This window comes from Varroa jacobsoni, unplaced genomic scaffold (assembly GCF_002532875.2).
Source record: "Varroa jacobsoni isolate VJ856 unplaced genomic scaffold, vjacob_1.0 scaffold_1273, whole genome shotgun sequence".
Lineage (NCBI taxonomy): Eukaryota > Metazoa > Arthropoda > Arachnida > Mesostigmata > Varroidae > Varroa > Varroa jacobsoni.
In genome coordinates, this window is record NW_019214175.1 from 115,501 (window position 1) to 133,466 (window position 17,966).

The following is a 17,966-nucleotide window of genomic DNA, read 5'->3' on the forward strand; positions in this document are numbered from 1 at the left end:
GTAAAACTAAATCTGTTAAATCCGATATTATCAAAGGTACAGCATCCACAAAAGCGCCGGTTAAGTTAAAAGGCCGCAACATCGTGGACGTGGCTCCCGGCGGAATAATGGGAAGAAATGTTGAGATAGAGAGGTACATCAAGGAGACTGCCCCTGAAGAGGTCGTCATCCCGGAGTACCGTCAGGAAACTCGAGCAGTTACGTCAAAAACAATGACTATCTCCAGAGAAGGTTAGCCTTGACGTTCGCACGCTTGCTTGGGTTGACACAGTCGCGCAAGGTGCTGGGTATTGCTGACATGGGTTTAGACCCGGTTCTCCTCTGAAAAAGAGCATAACAAAGTCACACTCTGACCACATCGAGGCAATAATCAATTCATCGATATATATTATCGATATCGGTTATTATCGATATATATTTAATATAGATATCGATATATAAGTTATGCACAAAACACTATATGCGCTTTTACTTATCACCATTGACGAACCTTGGTGCTTTTTTTCTCTCGAGTCTTATCCGTAACCTGTCGGAGAGGCTCTCAAAACTGATTTTGTTGCCCCTGAAAACGGCGCCTGATTCGCCTGTCATCAGCACTCTCACGAACTTGCACAATACCTCGTACAGGGTAGCTTGCCCATTCAAAATCAATCAAGCTTGTTAAAAATCTGACACGCTGTCTGTCTTGCGTTATATAGCGGGTAACGCCCGCACAACCAATATATATACATATATTTACTAATTTGCGACTAGCAAATACAGAACTCTTGCACTCACTTCTATGATAAGCGTCCAATGAGAATGCGTACTGCAGAATGTCTTCGAACGAAAAGCTGAGAAGAAGAAAGTGACGAATGTTTTGCTATGTTCTGAGGAAGAATATGTCATAGAAGCGTACGTTGCACAGTAGCATAATTGCGTCTAGCATTATGCGGTATCGGTTTACTTTATTCGAATTCTGTGACTAACAATCACTGTTACTAATATCAAAAAAACGCTGGTGGTTCTACCGGCCTCCATTGACCGGTACTGACACTCATATCCATTTGACGATATTTCTACAAGTGTGAAAATCATCAGATGGTCCGCGATTGTTTTGATTAATTCTTTCTGTAACTCTAACTTGAGGACCTGCCTTTGCAGCAGTGCATGGTACGTATAATCATTCACACGTCGATTTTCAGCACCAGTGATCCAATGAGGCAGCTTTCTGCTGACCGAGCAAAGGTTCTTCTCACGACTACTACTTACGATAACTCTATTGAAATTCATTTAAATCAAACGCACCTCGTGTCAAGCTTGCCTGTCCCTATAAACGATACATAGCATTAATTAATGATCAGACCTCTAATAAAAGCGTCTAATATTAAGGTTCGTACCGACCGACTAATTTTGCGTGTCGTATACACGAAATTACCATACTCTTATATTATTATTATTGCTATTGTTAGCGATTACGCGCACCTAAGCAGCCACCGTTGGCGTCCTCGGACCTCGTTCCGATTACAGGGGTAATCGGAGAATTGAGCGAGGCACTCAAGGACTTTGATGCTAGCGTCCCAGGCTTAGCCCCAACCGGCGTAACCACCCAGCGCACAGTCACGACCCACGCACACAACTCCCGAGGTCCAGTTGCTCCCACAGAGTTAATTTCCCATCCTTCTCCCGAGCACCGTAGCAGCGGACCGATCATCACCAAGATCGGTGGTGACGAAGCTGAACGTATCACTACTGCTGTCGCCATCGAGCCCGTTACCTCCGCCATCCAACAACAGCAATCATCGCAAGAACTTCAGCCAACAGACGCTATAATAATGAGCAATATACCACCTGCAGGCTTCCAGCACACATTCGACGAGGCCTTTAGCGGCACACGTTACGGCAGCGATGGTTTTCCAACTTCGACTGTTCGGGAGTCTCACGAGGTGGTGTTACCCCCCGACGGCACGTTACCGCACGCCATAACAAAAGCCACGACTGCCGCTTTTGTGCAAGGTACATCAGCAGCAGCAGCAGCAGCAACAAAAATTATAATAATTGTCATTTGTATCTAATACGGAAAAAGCGAGAATGCATAAAACCACAAAAAGAACGAGATGAAAGCTCGTCATTTGTACTTAACATACATCGACAAAGTTTGCTCTACATAGATTACTTTTCGTAAAGGTTTGTTGTGCCTGTGCCGCGTATTTCACACAATTTGTACTCGCACTCGTGGTGGGTGTTATGGCACACGACTGTGAACCACCATCAACGACCATGACTGCTGTTGAGGACGCCAGAAAAACTAAACAAAAAAACGAGAAACAATTGTTGCTGTGTGCTATTACTAATCCTACCCATTCCTAGTATAGCTAGGACCACCCTAGCATAGGCCAAGCTTTCGTGGCGGTCCTGCTTGAATTAGTCACAGCTTTAGAAAGTATAACATGTTCCATTCACGTTAACACACATAACACAAGTCCAGAGCTGCACCGCTACCACTTCGGCTGCACTAATTTATTAATTACTATTGTTAATTCCGCGCAGTCGTGAGTTAGATGGGCCCATGAATAGAGCTCGACCGCCTACATCAACGTATGTATTCGCCATTAGTGCTTAGTCCTCAAAACATGCTGTCTAGATGGAATGGATTGGGTCTGCGCAGTCTAATAACTGATAGTTGTTATATGTCACAGCAACTATGGTGGCTCGTATAGAGTAACTCGTTGAGCTTATTTCATTTCTGCATGCGGTCGGCGATCGCAATTTCAGAAGAAAGCCAGCCCGGTCCGATCGAGATCTCGAGCAAGCAACAGCACGAGTCTGAGGCCGCGGCGTCTGACGCAGATACCAGCCAGGTGTCGGTTTCTAGTTTACCTGAAGACGAAGGGACCGCCTCTTCGGGACTGCAGCACCTGCAAGGTAAGTGGCGACGTCTGGTGACGACAGGTCAGGCTTGCCCATCCATGAGACGTTGATCTCTCCTGACTGCGCGAAAACCTGTTGCAAGGCGACTAGCTATAGGCAGGACACGAGTAGGTCCGACAGCGGGCTACGGCGCTGACGCGTTGTACGGCTGAAGGAACCCCTGAAATATGGTTTCGCCTCAAGAGGGTGGCGATTTCCGATCAGGAACAGAATACGCATTTGCTGAAGATGGACGATGTCTCACTGGGAGAATGGCCTGACTCGTTTGTCCCAACCGGACTCTGCTGAAGCCTCTACTGGCACACTGCCGAGTGTATGTATGTGTAAAGCGCATCGTTTCGTTGTGGCTTTGTGCCTTGTCTATCCTACCCTACCGCCCCTCGTGTAGCTGTCGGCATGCATTTCCAGACAGATCTTGCCTGGAGCTGTGCAAGCCTGGTAGGTCACTCAGCATATAACGACGGTTTGTTTGTGCATGAGCGTCTCAACGCTGGTTGGTGATATAGTTTTAATAGATTCCATTCACCCCATAGACCCTGATGTCTTTCTAATAGCCGCCACTTTCTATGCATGATACTTCAGCTTAAGCGGACCTTGTTGGAGCAGGCTCATATTGCACCGACCAAAATAGAACACTACAAGTATTACTTTCCGTCGGAAATGACATGGACTGTAGTAAAAGTCGTGCCTGTAAAGTCGACCATTCACGTTTAGGATCGGACGAACCTTTAGAGCTGGTCACCAACACCAAACCGGATGCGTTTTGTCCCAAATACGATAATCGTCAAAACGGCAGCTAACAGATAAGCTAATAAAACTCTCTTTTGATTCTATAAAAGAAACGGACAATTTAGTGTAACAACATGTTGACGCAGGGTCTTGCTAATTATTAGAGCGATTTGTAAAATCCTTGGAGTAATTAGTATTGTGATAATTATAAAACAATCTACTCTAAATCCTAGTGGTTGCACAATACGCTAGCTAATAGAGACAGCCGACCGTCGTCTCGATTATTTAAGCGGATAAACAAAATCACAGAGCTCTTAGTCCGTTTTACACTGAAAGCACATAATGGTTCAATCACGTATCGAACAATGATCCGCTTGATAAGTCTATTGAAAACAGTGTAGTCTCATGAGTTTTCTTCCTTATGCATATATAGGCGTCCTATTATTAACAGTAGCCCAATTACAATGATGACTTTTGAGTTACGTATCGTCTCCCATCACATAAAAGGTAAACAGTCCCTTTAAAATGGGGGGACCATTTCTTGTTTTCTCTTGTCCTGATTGGAGTCGAGTGCGTGGGCGTGAGCATGCTCCATAGAGGCTGCAACCTGACCTCGTTTTTTAACTTGATCTCAACTTTCGCCACCTATCGTTTGGGCGAACAGCGAATCTGTCACTCACTTCAATAGGGAAATCAACCAAAATGGCAACGAAACGATAGAGGAACTCATCGTCACTACAATGATCCATTCTCGTACGTCGACTTGCTCTGCTACGTTGAAATCATCATATCTCATTTATCGTTATCATCATTATAACGGCTCATCACAATCATTGATCAATTCATCATCGTATACTGTGATTCACTAGCAGCTTTTCATCAATTTTTGGCGACCATGAGATTCGTTTATACAGCAAATAGAAGTTTGTCGGTTTCATGCACCGCTCATTTACTGCGAAAGTTTTAATTGACTTTCTCAGTAAAAGCTGCGTAAAAGATATTTACCGGAACCAGCATCGCCTTGGATTTTATACGGGTGTACCGGAGTACCACTGTGTTACGTGTCCGGATACTGCAGAGGATACAGCATTCTCGACAAAAAAACGATGATGATAAGGGCATTGATGCTACTGTGACGTTTAACGAAGGCTTACGCGACATAGAAACCTCAATAATCATCAATCTAGCTGCTTTACTAGGCCGGCTGCTGGCTGAACCGACATGACTCGCTGTGATATCAACCGATTATCCGAAGATGCATGATTAGCTCTCATATTAACTACCTACGTGTGCGGTGCACGTGGACGGCTGAGGGCATGCAGCCTTCATCACGTACGCTGAGATATGAAGAAGACATTTGCGAGAGCTGCCGGAGAACTAGCTAATTATTAGGAATGACCCAATGTGTACTAGCTTTGAATGGGCTATTCTGTTGTCACAAAACACCTTTAACTTCAACGATCCTCCAGTCCACGAATAGTTCTTGTTTTTTTTTTTATAATGAAACTAGTCGATTTGTCTTGACGAGGACCCTGCCAAACACCCTGGCAATCTATAGTTTACCTAAGATGCCATTTTGACAAACTAAGAGACACGCTACCTTCAGATCTGTTCACGCTCTTTTTTAAAATGCGCATTTAATCTTCGATTGGACATTGCGTACAACTGGATGAACTCCAACCACTAAGAGCCGTCACGCCCAAAGCAGAGTTGGCTTTATGTGTGGCCTTTGAAGTCCAAAATATTCTCCAGCTCCAAATGCGCTCATCTATGATGCATAGGCAAACGCGTTTCAATCATAAAAGAAAAGCGGATAACAAGCACTTATTTCAATAGTCATATGAAGCCCTATAACATACTTCCAAAGCTTCTCGAGGTCTTTCCTTCGAATAGTACCGACTGATTTTTCCCGGTGACCCGAATAATTAAGCCATGTATTTAACTCGTGTTTCTTATTTTACATTATGGTCCAGTAAGCTCTCTCGACCGTTCAAATTGGCGTCGGCACTGACGAAGAGCAACCTCAGATTATCTATCTCTATAACCCCAACGATGTTCGCCCACTTTATTACCTATATGTTCGCGTACTTCACCTTGCGTACACACGAATGTACGTTTTCGCGTGCGGCTTCCTGTCTGATGTTTCCTGGTCAGGTTTCGTTCGTATTTTGTAGTTGCCTTTTTTTTTCCCCACTTTCGGTCAAATCCAAAAGGATTTGCTCTTACTTTATCCGTTGTTACTTTATTTTCAGCTAGAATTTCGCTCCGTTCATTTATAAGCCATTACAACTTGGACCACTACTACTGCGGCCTGCTTGTTAGATGTTTTCTACGAAGTTTTTGCTTATCTCAGTTGGAGAAATGTCATCGCTATTGTTGCGGACAATTTCTTATTTTTATCGACCTTTTGCTGTTATGAAACTGCGGCTTTTGCTGTTCCTCGTCACTATTATCCTTCCACACTCAGGCACGGTCCTTGATTTTGTTACGCCGTTTAGCCTCGATTCCTATTGTCAATGTCGTATCGTGTGCGTAGGCTAGACTAGAACGCTTTTTATTCCAGTGTGTTTTCCAGTTGATTTGGTTATAGCGTGATATGGCATCGTCGTCGAATCTGATCTTCATAGTGATGCTTTACCTATTCTATGCGTACGATGGGTACCGTTATTATTATCGTACTTTTTACTTTTAGATTATATATATATATATATATATATATTCTTACGATTATGACCAGTGTTGTATATACTCAGTGATGTATCTATTGCAGTTATTTACCGTAGCTCATGCAGGAGCTTTAGCTTGCTTTGCTAGTGTTACACTCACTCTATTGCTTTAAGCGACTGTAATAGCCTCATTTCATTGTTATATTATACATAATCGATTGTTTACTAAGTTTGTTTTTTACTCATTAGGTTCGCTGTCATCTTCTTTAATCGCGCTGGTGCCTTTCAATTCAGCCAGTTGTGGTAGAAACCGAGAGAACGTGAGATGAGTTTGTTTACCCGACTTCTGTTCGGGTAACAAATAGGCATTTACGGATCGCTCTGCTAAGAAGGTGTCTATTCTATTTAATTAATGTTGCTCGTAAAATTCGTCCATTCAAACCTTATGAATTATCGACTATGCGACATTGGTTTGTATGTTGCGAGGTTTCTCCCACGGATCCCCAATCAGGACCAATTAACTCCGTAATTGAGTGGGATCTCCAGTATGGCCGCCGCTCAGACCCACGTTCCGTCGATGCGTTCGGAACGCGCCTTGAAACAAAGCTAAATTGAATCGCTCTAATAGACTCCTGATTTTGCGCCTATTTCTCCTAATGCTATTTATATGACTGCTAGTATTAAAGAAGCCCCAGCGGCTACCAGGACCCGGGTTCTTAGTCCTGTTACAAAAAACGATCTTTTGCGATATTTCTGTTGCGTTTTGACTAGCCCTAAGTGTTGATAAAGTAACTTAACGACATTTAAACTGGCCAAAGATAGCTGTCTTTACTCTGCGCGTAAAATCGAGTTTCTATCTAACAAAAGTAGTTTCGTCCTTTCGTGTGCTTGTGAATAGCATTGAGTTAATATCCGCATACTGGTAAACCAACTAAAGATGTAACAAACCGCCTGTATTCTCCTTAGTGTAACAGGCGACGCCTAGAAGCTGTAATGCAGATCAATGCGAAATTCAAAAAAAAACGTACGTTTGTAGATGATGGTGGTGGTAAGTCGATCGATGGTACAATTCTTTCCTGCAAACTTGATTCTGAGGAGTATGATTGCCGGGAAGCAATGGCCTCCAAAGGCTAGAGTAGCCGCAGGAATAAGTAGGATTTTCGAACGGTTGGGGGGTGATGATGATGCATGGGGCTTCTGACGGCCAAAGAAATCGTCGTCCGGTGCGGCACGAAAACATCAGCGACCAGTAAACTATATCAAGCGGATGGCAGAAGAAATGTCACAACTAACATCACTGTTTTTCAAATTACGTTTTAATTTCTGCCAAGCGTCATGTCATTATCACGAGAAGATTCAACCTTTTTATGTTCATCGTGTCAGGCTTCGTCGTCGCCAGATATTTGCCGTTTTCTGTATAACGTATTTCTCACCCCCTTCAAATGTATCCGAGTGTATATGAATACCGCAAGTAATTTGCTTCCATTGTAGACGTGTTCATCGACCTGTGGTGAAGGTCGATGGAGATGTCATGAATCACGTTATCATTGTGAGACTGAGCCGATGTGAATGACAGACGCACGGACACGCAGACTTTCTTCTGTTGTTGGGGGGCACCAACAGTTCCTAGCAGTAGCGTTTGTTTTCACCATTTCTAGATCATTATTCAAGCAAGTCTGTTCATAGGGTGTACTCGTATGTCATGGCAACCCGCCGCCGTGTGAGGTTCCGACTCCTAATCAAGGAGCACTGGAGCACGGCCGGTTTGTCGGTTGGCGGTTACTGCGTTCGCATATACCTTATCCTGAAGTATTTGGTTGGTCGCACACATACTTGTATCCTATTGATGTTGTATATGGTCCTATTCACTTTTACCACGACACACTTACCCATTCCTAACTATCTGGCCTCTGGCCGGTTACAATGTGGAGCCAAGGATCGACTCTGATCCGACTGTCATGTCGATGACACGGGATTTTCTGTAAAAAAATACCAATATGATAATAAACGAGACCACTACAAAGCGGAGTTGACTGTGAACGAGCAAGTCAGTTACAATTATATATATATGTATATGTAAAGTACACTGGTAAAAAATACTAATTGCGTGTGGCCAATATCAGTTGTTGAAACGGCGGAACAGGTTAATGGTTTTAGGTGCGGAAGGACCGATAGGATTTGGAATAATTTGCATGCAAATTTTCGTGTGCGCAATGCAATCTTAAAAGAAAATCTAAGGCTAATTCAAGAAACGAAAACAAAAAAAAAAAACGAAGTTACACGGAAAAAACGACATGATCGACGTAGCACGTCGCTTTGTTTATTGGTATCGTCGTTTTTTTATCTCAAATATTTTCTGTTTTCTCTTTTCGAAAGGCGGAGCGCAAACTTTTGAGGGTCACACCAAAATCTTGGATTCGCCACATCTGGTTATTTTTTTCGGTTCGTTTACGGATCGAGTCTCAGAAGTCTATTATTGCTGTTACTATGATCATTATCTGTCACCACAGGAGAAATTGATCTATTTTGTTTCTTCTATTTTTGCCAGTGGGCACTGGAGGTTCGGGTGCATCGAAAGATGCTTGCTTCTAGCCAAGGTGTCTCTGTGCAATTGTACTGTATTTATGAAACACTTCATTGTATATAATCTTTTAGAAATCCAAATTGTTGCCTTTGGTTGCTTTCTTCCGTGCATGAAGATGGTGAAGATGACTAGTGTCGGGTGCACAATTGAGGCTAACTCATTCCTGCCTCAAGCTGAGATCGCAAAGAGTGCACTAAAGGTATGACAAGAGGCGTTCTCCACCCTTTAGGTGAGAGGGCGAAGAGACCACCGAGAAGGCGACGGAAGGCCTCACAGGCTCGGGCAACAGCGTGGCCTTAGTCACCTGTGCTTGCCGTCGCCAGCCCGCTATTGTAATGATGTTAGTTTAAGCCGACTCAAGGCGTCGCTCGCACTCACGGAAGTCGGCTGTTGGCCGAAATTCGTACGTCACACCTCTCTTTTCTGAATCCCTTTCGTCGCCCTTAATTTTTCAGCCTCAGTGTATTCGATGCATATCAACCTCTCTCATTATGAATCTGAAGTAGTCTGAAGTATTGATCTGGTATGAACTTATCGAGCCTCATGCCTGCCTGATTTGGCCGTCGTTCGCACGATCGACAAATCTTCGTTCATTCTCGTGGTACCACATGTGGGCGCTTAGTCGCAACTGTCTTCGGCCGATCAATGCGTCGACCAAGACCAGTTGACCAGCGATAACCAATACAGAGCTTGGCCCAAGTGGGATTATTAGGTCCAACCCATTTGGGTGGTTAGTTGGCGACTGGCTGGTAGCCAATGTGAATCGAACGAGAATCAACGATCATCAACGTCAGGCTTGATTTATGTGACTGCTAATCCCACAGGTGCCGCCGGAAAAACGTCCAAAGAGGAACAGGAGGACTCCGGACCTGGTGCGGAGGCCATGAGTTTCATCGAGAAGAAAGAATACTTTGAAACTCTGGCGACGGAAACCGTTGAGGTCTTGTCACCAACGCAACGGCAGGACAGTGTTGAAAGTGGGTCCTTCAGGCAGCAGTCCCAGGAGCGGCAGGATATGCTCGAGGCGTCGACCTCAAGTACGAAGACAATGTCCGAACAGCCAGAGGGGCAGAGTAAGCAACAACAAAATGAAGAAACTTACGAAATCAAACGCCTATTGGTAAAGACCGTCGAAGAGGGGCGCGAAGTTAAAGAGTTTGTCGACCTCGTCAAGCAGGAAAGGCAATTGGAAGCAAAGGCAGTGACAACTGAGCAACCTGGCATCCCCGGAATGAAAGCAAAAACTAGAGCGACTGTGGTAGAAACATCAATAGAGAAACAGCAGACAGAGGTCAGCAAGCGTGCTCCTGAGCATATAGAACTACCTACGACAGATATCAAAAGTCAACAACAGCAACAACAACAGAAACAGCAACAACAATCACACCCACAGGCGGAACAGTCGAGCGAGACGGCGATGGATATTCATGGATCTGATGAAAGCAAAGCAAAGCAAAAAGTCACGGATATCGACAGTTGCAAGGCCAGTGAGGTCTCGAGCGAGCTACCTCAGGCCGAAACCAAGTTGAGCTCTGTGTTTGGAGAAAAGCTCTTTCCTAGTGCTACGATTCCGAAAGGAGAGGCAACTCTCCTTGATGAAAAGGCACTGGAGAAATTCACCGTTCAGGACGAATTTTCAGTTCAGGAGCAACAGCATGCAGTGCACCGTGTTGCGGAAGTGTTGACCAACAAGACTGTGGTTATTCAACAGTCAAAAGACTCCCTTGTTATGCAGGAAACTCGCGAAGAATCGCCCCAAAAGGACTTCACTGGCTATGACGTACGTACATCACCGACGCTACTTGCACATAAAGTACATATGCCTCTGACACCGGAACTCGAAAGGGAGGATATGCTGCGGGTCGAGTATGCGAGCGAGGAGCTCGGCTCTATACAGTTGGAAACTGCTGAGACTATACAGCAAGAAAAAAGTACAGAACGCGATGCGGATAGATTGCCAAAAGACGAAGCAGAGCCTTCGTTCACCGGCGATAATGAACAACCGGCGTTTATTACTGAATTAACCGAGACCCACACCGTTGGATCACCCGAAAATGTCGAGGACTTCTATAAAGTTGAAAGCCCTGAGCTCGTTAGAGCGAAACAGTCAGTGAACAGAAGTGCTCTCTTCCAGGATGTGTCAGATGAACCAGAAACAATTACCGAAGAAAGAGTTTTTTACACTGTGGAAACCCCCGAGCATACGATGACTCAAGAGGAGGCATTTTCCATAAAAACTGACATCACTACCATTATGGAGGAGACTAAGGTCATCAACGTCGAAGTAAGTAGCTCAAAGTTGACCCAAGGCGACGACGATACATTGCTTTCGCAGGAGGTTGAGCAGATTGCCACCAAACTGCAGGAACACGAAAGTATTTTAGCTGAAGTAGTTGAACTTAAGGAAGAACTCCCATTGACCCCGGAATCTGATAAAAACAAGCATAAACTTGAGTCGAAAGATCCTACTAAAGAGGAGATCGAGAAGAGAATGGAACAGATGAGCTTTTCTTCACCCGAGGAACCGTCTTCACACAAAGATTTCGATCCATTAAGGCGTGGCTCGAGCTTAGAAGCCCTTAGCGATTCGGAAGTGGCGCCAAAGTCTGTTATTAGTGAACCTTCAAGCGGACCAGCAGCGCACACACGAGTTGATGGATCTCTAGAAGAGCTCAGTATCGCGTCTTCCAAGTCATTTGACCCTGAACAGCGTGGGCTAAGCCCTGACTCAGAGCTTCCTGCTGAATCCCTACAATGCCGTGTACTACCCGCAACCACTGCGTCAATCACAGAAACAGCGAGTGTCTTGGATTCCAACACAACTAAGTATGAAGCTTTGTCGCCTGACACTCCAAGTGCCGCGTCAGCTCCGCCTATAGATCAGTATGATCGAGCCAGCAGCCCTGGGGATGACTCGTCTTCAGAAGGTAGTCACAAGCCAACTGGGCAGCCAGTTATGACTGAACAAGCATCCGCTAAATTAGTTGAACGACCGGAAGGTGCTCTGTCTCCAGATGATCTCTCAGAAGCATCTGGTCCTCTTGCGCATCCCCTTAAAAGAGCTGAGACCCCCGACTCGGAGTTAAAGCCTAGCCTGGATACAGATTCTAGTGACTTCCCGAAAAAGGAAGAGCCATGTAAATTCTCAAAGTTAGAACAATCTGAACTACCTTTTACAGAAGAATTTGATCTTCGTCAATCGCCGACAATGAAGGCTCATGCGATCAGGCTGAACGAAGACAGTACTGATCGACTTCTGCACCAAGAAGAGTACATGGAAGTACTTCGTACGCAAGAGCTGGAAGCGCATAGTGCACAGCAGAAATTTTTGACGGCGGATGAGCCCAAGGAGCGCAGTAAACGACCACTGCAGGACCTCGCCGAGCCTCCCACTACTGTGTTCCAAGAGGCCACTCCTATTCAAGAAAATCTTCCTGAACTTGAAAGTGAAAAGGGCCAATGGGATAGCGGATATGATCTCCCTAAATCTCCCACGATGAAAGCCCATATTGTAAAAATAGCAAGCGAAGATGCCGACCGTCTTCTCCATCAGGATGAATATATGGAGGTCTTACGCAAGCAAGAAGAGGAGCAACATGAGGAAATTGAAGAAAAAGGTAAGCTCGAAACGTCAACCTCCGCGAAAACAACGGAAGACGAAGACTCGGGTATGCCAACCGACTTCAACATTCGACAATCTCCCACAATGAAAGCTCATGCGGTTAAACTAACTGACGAGGATGCCGATCGACTTTTACATCAGGATGAATACATGGAGGTGCTGCAGGCACACCAGGCAGAGAACCAGCGGGTAGAATACCCAGAAGAAACAACCGAGTCGTCGTATGTTGAACAGAAATCAACGCTGTCTGAATGCTACGATATCAGGGGCTCGCCCACGATGAAGGCACATGCGGTAAAATTAAACGAAACCGAGGTCGATCGTAAGCTTTACGCTGAAGAGTATATGGAAGTTCTTCGCAAACGTGAGGAGAAGACTGAGATTGTAGGCGGAGAACAACAAAAGCACTGTTCTCCTAATGAACCAAGTGTGGCATCCTCTGACAAGAAATATGATTTACACGCCCGCAACTCCCTGCTCAAGGCACTATCTTCCAGTCAATTTAAGCCGCCGATTAAAGGAGAATCTTCTGACACGAAAGATTTTTCCGGGTTAGTGCCTCTGGAAGCATCTTCAAGCACTAACGACGAAACAATGCCTCGCTCGGAATTCGATCCGTGCCAGCTGTCAAGAAGCTCCGATCCAGAAAAACTGTTAAATCGGGTTGAGGTACTACATCTCACGATGGACGCAGAACTTCCCGAGGACAAAAATATCGGTCAGCCAGTGAAGTCCGAAGCAGCGACGATTGCGACGGTGTCAACAGCTAAAGAAATGGAAAGCTTCGATACGCAAGTAAGCGAGCACCAGATGCGAACCGTTGAGACCCTCGGACCGTTGGAACGATTCAAAGGCATCGAGAACGCCGCTTTTCAATTAGAGGATGACGATGAGCCGATCAATACTCCCAGAGGCATTCTCGACACGATGGCTAAAACGCTGTCGGAGGAACAACAGTCCGAAGCCATTAGCGAAAGTTCGATGGTCGAGAGAGAACTTAGTCCCGAGACGGAGGTCATTCAGGAAATGATGCAGACAATCGAGCCGAAATGTGTAAGCCGAACGGTGCAATTTGGCAGTGCGCCAGTAACGACGAGTAATCAAGTTAGCAGTCGAGAAAACCACGATACGCTGCTGACGCCTAGTAGTATTCGAGAACAGCAGCACTCGCGTATTCAATTTAATCAGTCCACCCCTAGCGTTGAGCGGCTCTCGGAGGAGATTCGTTCGACGCAGGAGAAGGCTTCGACGATTGTACAGGAGGTTACAGAAAAGGCGGCCGAAATCGTGTCGCAATTGGCTGCCGCCCGAATTGTCGCGGAACCCCAGTCACGTCAACAACAACAGCAGCAGGAGGAAGAGCGCGGCTCTAGTCCCGATACGGAAAGCTTTATCGATCACGAGAAGGACAGGTCCGCCTCAGACCAGCTGGTCCGAGACGTCATCGAAGAAATAGCCGAAGAGGACGAGACCTCCGCAGAATGTCAACCAAGCCTCCGCACAGATCATACTCAGATGAAAGAGAAGACCATCCTACTTTCAATGGACGACTTTAGCTCCTCACTTGAGGACGAAATTATCGAGACTGGATCCGCAGATAGTCTCGAAGGTGAACTTGTTGAGACGCGTGCAACCCTCACTGAATTCCGACATCCAGTGCTACAAGAGATGTTGCACGAAGAATCTCTCAGCAGCAGCAGCAGCGCAGGCCAACAGGGAGTGTCGTCCTCAGCTACGATGGTGTCTAGCACCAGCAGTGCGACTTCAATGACTACTTCTACAACTTCGAGCACGTCCGTGACAACGACCTCACAATCTTCGGAATCGTCGGCGCAATCAGTTCTACATCAGTCGCTAGCAGCAGCTCAAGACACAGGTACAGTTGTTAACTATAATCCTACTGCAAGTACTGCCTCCTCACGTCTCTCATATTAAACATAGTATCCTGTAGTGCTTTGAGCGTTGTATAACTCTCGTGGTGAATGAACTGGATTGATAATTGATTGACTGGATGCTCTGTCCATATGGATGATGATGATGATGATGGTGATGATGATGTTTGAATTTGATAAATTGGATCAGATGTGATTGAATGAGTGGCAATTGAATGTACACTTCAGACGTTCGGCTAAACGTTCGAGTGAACAACAGCAGCAAATGTATTACGTAACACCACATTGTGTTTTGGCAAAGGCAGTGAATTACGCCGAGGGTGGTCTTTGCCCCGGGTCAGACGCGCAAGTCAGTTTTAAGCGGGGTGCCTGTGGGTCCGTCTGTGCGTGTGCGTGCTTGTGCTGGTCCGAATGTTGTCTGTTTGTGTGATTGAACAAAAGGTTATTAGTCTGTTATTGTTGTTCTTGCTAAGAGAAAGTCAATACCATGTTTGTCAGCCCAGTTTCAACTGCCTGCTTGGGAAATTGTACGTTGAAACTTTTAAAAACCAGGTTTACGATGACATTTGTAAAGCCCCTGCTTTTATTAATTGTACGATTCAACAAACGAGTAAGCAAGCAGAAAGTAGATGGAGATCATCAAGAACACGAACGAAAGCAGAACTGAGCATGAACGAATTCAAAGGATCCAAAGCTAAAAGAAGAATCTGAGAAAGAGCTATTTTTCAAAGAATTTGCTACATCTCTTTTTCGTAAAAAATAGGTCCGAATAAACAAAAAAATCCGAGGCCCGAACTCGCAGTTGGTAGCGTACACGCTTGTTCTGTAGACGCAATGATATTGCTAAAACGATGATACAATGCGATCGATTTAAAGCTGAAAATCTAAAAATCTCAACAAGCTAACTAACTATACACGAGTATTCCGATTCTATGCTTTGCCCTTTACTGCATACTGAGGCTTTATTGATTTCTTCTATCATCTATAATTTGGCACTCACCCGGTTCGATGGCATCTGATAACACCCTTCTTTCGCAATTCTTTTCGGTTGCCCTTGACAGCTAAAAGCAAGTGTCAACATTCGCGAGCAATTCTTGCCTTCGTACGACTTGTTCTCTGAAATAACAAGCTCTTTGTTTCTTTCCTTTTAGAAAGTTAATATATCTATACATGTTGTCATATTAGCTAATAGTAATACACAAAACTTAACGAGCCGATAAAATCGACATAGCCTATGGTATAGAGCACTGTTTTTCAACGACCGCCCCCGCGTCAATTCAGGTGTCTGCTTTTCTCGAAGCATTGCAACAGCTGCGTTCCGTTGTTGCTCGTAGTCATAACTGGCCGAAACACCATGTGCATACAAAGATATGCATCTCAGACCGATGTTTTATCAAGAACGCACCACTCCGATCAAACAAGAACACGATCCGATCGGAAACGCTGCTAGAACGCTTACTTCGATGTCACTTTTGGGTAATTGTAGTATCGTTTGCAAACCAGCCTTTTCCAAATATGCCCACTGAACGAGAAATGTGTGTTCGTCTTCAATTGTTGATAAGTTCTAACTTATGCTAGCAAATCGGTAAACTTGTGATGCGCAGTCACGTAATCGTGCTCTGAGCGATAGTCGACGACGATCCGCTTTGTCCATCCTTCGTGGGTCAGCAGTCGTAACTGTTAAACTGGAATCAAGAGAGTTTATCGGTGCACGACGTCAGCGTGGAAAAGGTTAACATAGGTCCCCCGGCTTCATTTTGATCACGAGTGGGTTGTTATACGACAGTGAACAAACACCCATTACAGAATACGGCAAAGTCTTTCATGCTGTTTCGCTGATTTCTATAGCAGTTTTCCGCATCCTCTCGCTCCCTACAAATGTGTGTAAACACGAATGGACACTACTGAACTGCCTAGCTTTCTAAACAAACATTTTTTTTGTCAGGTAACGCCCGCCCGTAGATTGGATTAGCAACGCGGCGGTCATACAGGAATTCGTATCTCTAGGCTATTGTGTTTATTAGACACTTAATTGTCGTATCTGCGGTAGGTATCGGTCGACTCTGAATAATAAAGCGATACGTTCAGTTTCGTTGGCGCATTTCATCGACCCCAGCTGCTCAAGTCGCTCGGCCTGTGCCTCCAATATAGATCTATCTTGTGTCAGTGTTTGGGGCTCGGGTCAGTGTCGCTAACATGAAAATTAGCTCTCACCCAAATCTTCGATTGCTCCAAAGTTTAAACCGTAATGAAACGTATGTCCCTAAACGATTGATTGTCATGAGCACAGCAAACGGAGAGCTTATTCAGCCAATCACGATTTCCATGTCTGCCTCGATAGGTCTTCGTTGTTTTATCGCGTACAATACATATATAATAGGCTACACGTGTAAAGGATGCAGCCTGGTCACATGCTTTCCAGTCACCCTGTTGTGTGTATTTTATACTGGAATGCTCGCCATTTCGTATTATTTGTTACTCAATCATATTTTTAGCTGGACTACTTGGATTGATATGGACTAACCTAAATTATAACTGATTACGGCTCAGTTGACTTCGATTCGTTAACATTGTCCAGTATATATTAATTTTTTTCTATTTCTCTCTCTGTTTCGACACTTTTCACTGTCACCACTTCAGCAGCAATATATATATTATTGCTTCCCTATGACTTATGTGATGCGAATGGTGATTTCAAGCACGTTTGTCCCTAAGTCATGACATCATATAAAATTCCTTCCATTATTTTTAGTCCAGTAGCTGTGAAGGTGGGAACATGGCGGATGACTATCTTTTGGCGCCGGGAACGGGCGACTGTTTGGCGCGAAAGCAAGGCACTTGAGTGGCCGCTTTTGGTGATACGTTTCGATCAAGCACATCCTAGAAAACTATCCCATATGCTGCAACCTCAGCGAATCCATAAATAGAGGTCTTGTTATAAGGTCATTTATCCCGAAATCCCTCGAGTTATTATTCCCTTGAGTTCCTTTGGGTTCAGTGATTTTTCCTAAAAGGGTACTTTCCCTTGTTTATCCCTTATACACACTTTACATCAGTCTTTATTTTACCGTGCGTAGATACATCCTAGTGTATGTTGTCCTTACCAACAGATGTCATGTACATTACCCAGCAGTGTAGAGTTTCCTTAGCTAAATACCACTGCTTGACGTTAAATGTACCACCGAATTATACCTCTAATAGCAAAAACCCGCCGATAAAAAATGACAATTTTCTTATATTGTTGTATACGCATGTCTGATATGGCTTGATGTTTAACCTTTACCTCTCAGCTGTCCATAAGCTTGAATCAGTCCGCTTTTAATATGCTCCATCCATAACATTATCTTAACCGATGCCCCATGGTGTATCGTACTCCGTCTAACCGGCCGTGGGTTCTGTAGCAAACCTTCCATATAGGCTCCTCAGGGGGTTTTCATTCGGAGTATTCTCTTAGTAAATATCAGCTCATCATAGATGGGGGTGCTGGTCGCTGCGTTTGCCCGTGTCGACTGCGTAATGCTATTCGTAAGCATTACTCTCGAGCGAGAGAGGATAACTATTTG

At 44.8% G+C, this 17,966-nt stretch overlaps 1 protein-coding gene across 20 annotated transcripts in view; it reads left to right on the forward strand.

Annotated features, from left to right (window-relative positions):
- LOC111268282 (uncharacterized) overlaps positions 1 to 17,966 on the forward strand; it is a 140,651-nt gene that overhangs the window by 111,735 nt on the left and 10,950 nt on the right. For 16 of the 20 annotated variants that reach the window (XM_086971618.1, XM_086971616.1, XM_086971619.1 and 13 more), the window contains 4 exons: positions 37 to 231; positions 1,510 to 1,995; positions 2,755 to 2,904; positions 9,714 to 14,387. In XM_086971618.1, the coding sequence (XP_086827744.1) occupies positions 37 to 231; positions 1,510 to 1,995; positions 2,755 to 2,904; positions 9,714 to 14,387 (5,505 nt within the window). The remainder of the gene's footprint in view (positions 1 to 36; positions 232 to 1,509; positions 1,996 to 2,754; positions 2,905 to 9,713; positions 14,388 to 17,966) is intronic. The other 4 variants (XM_086971617.1, XM_086971621.1, XM_086971622.1 and 1 more) reach the window with 4 other exon arrangements.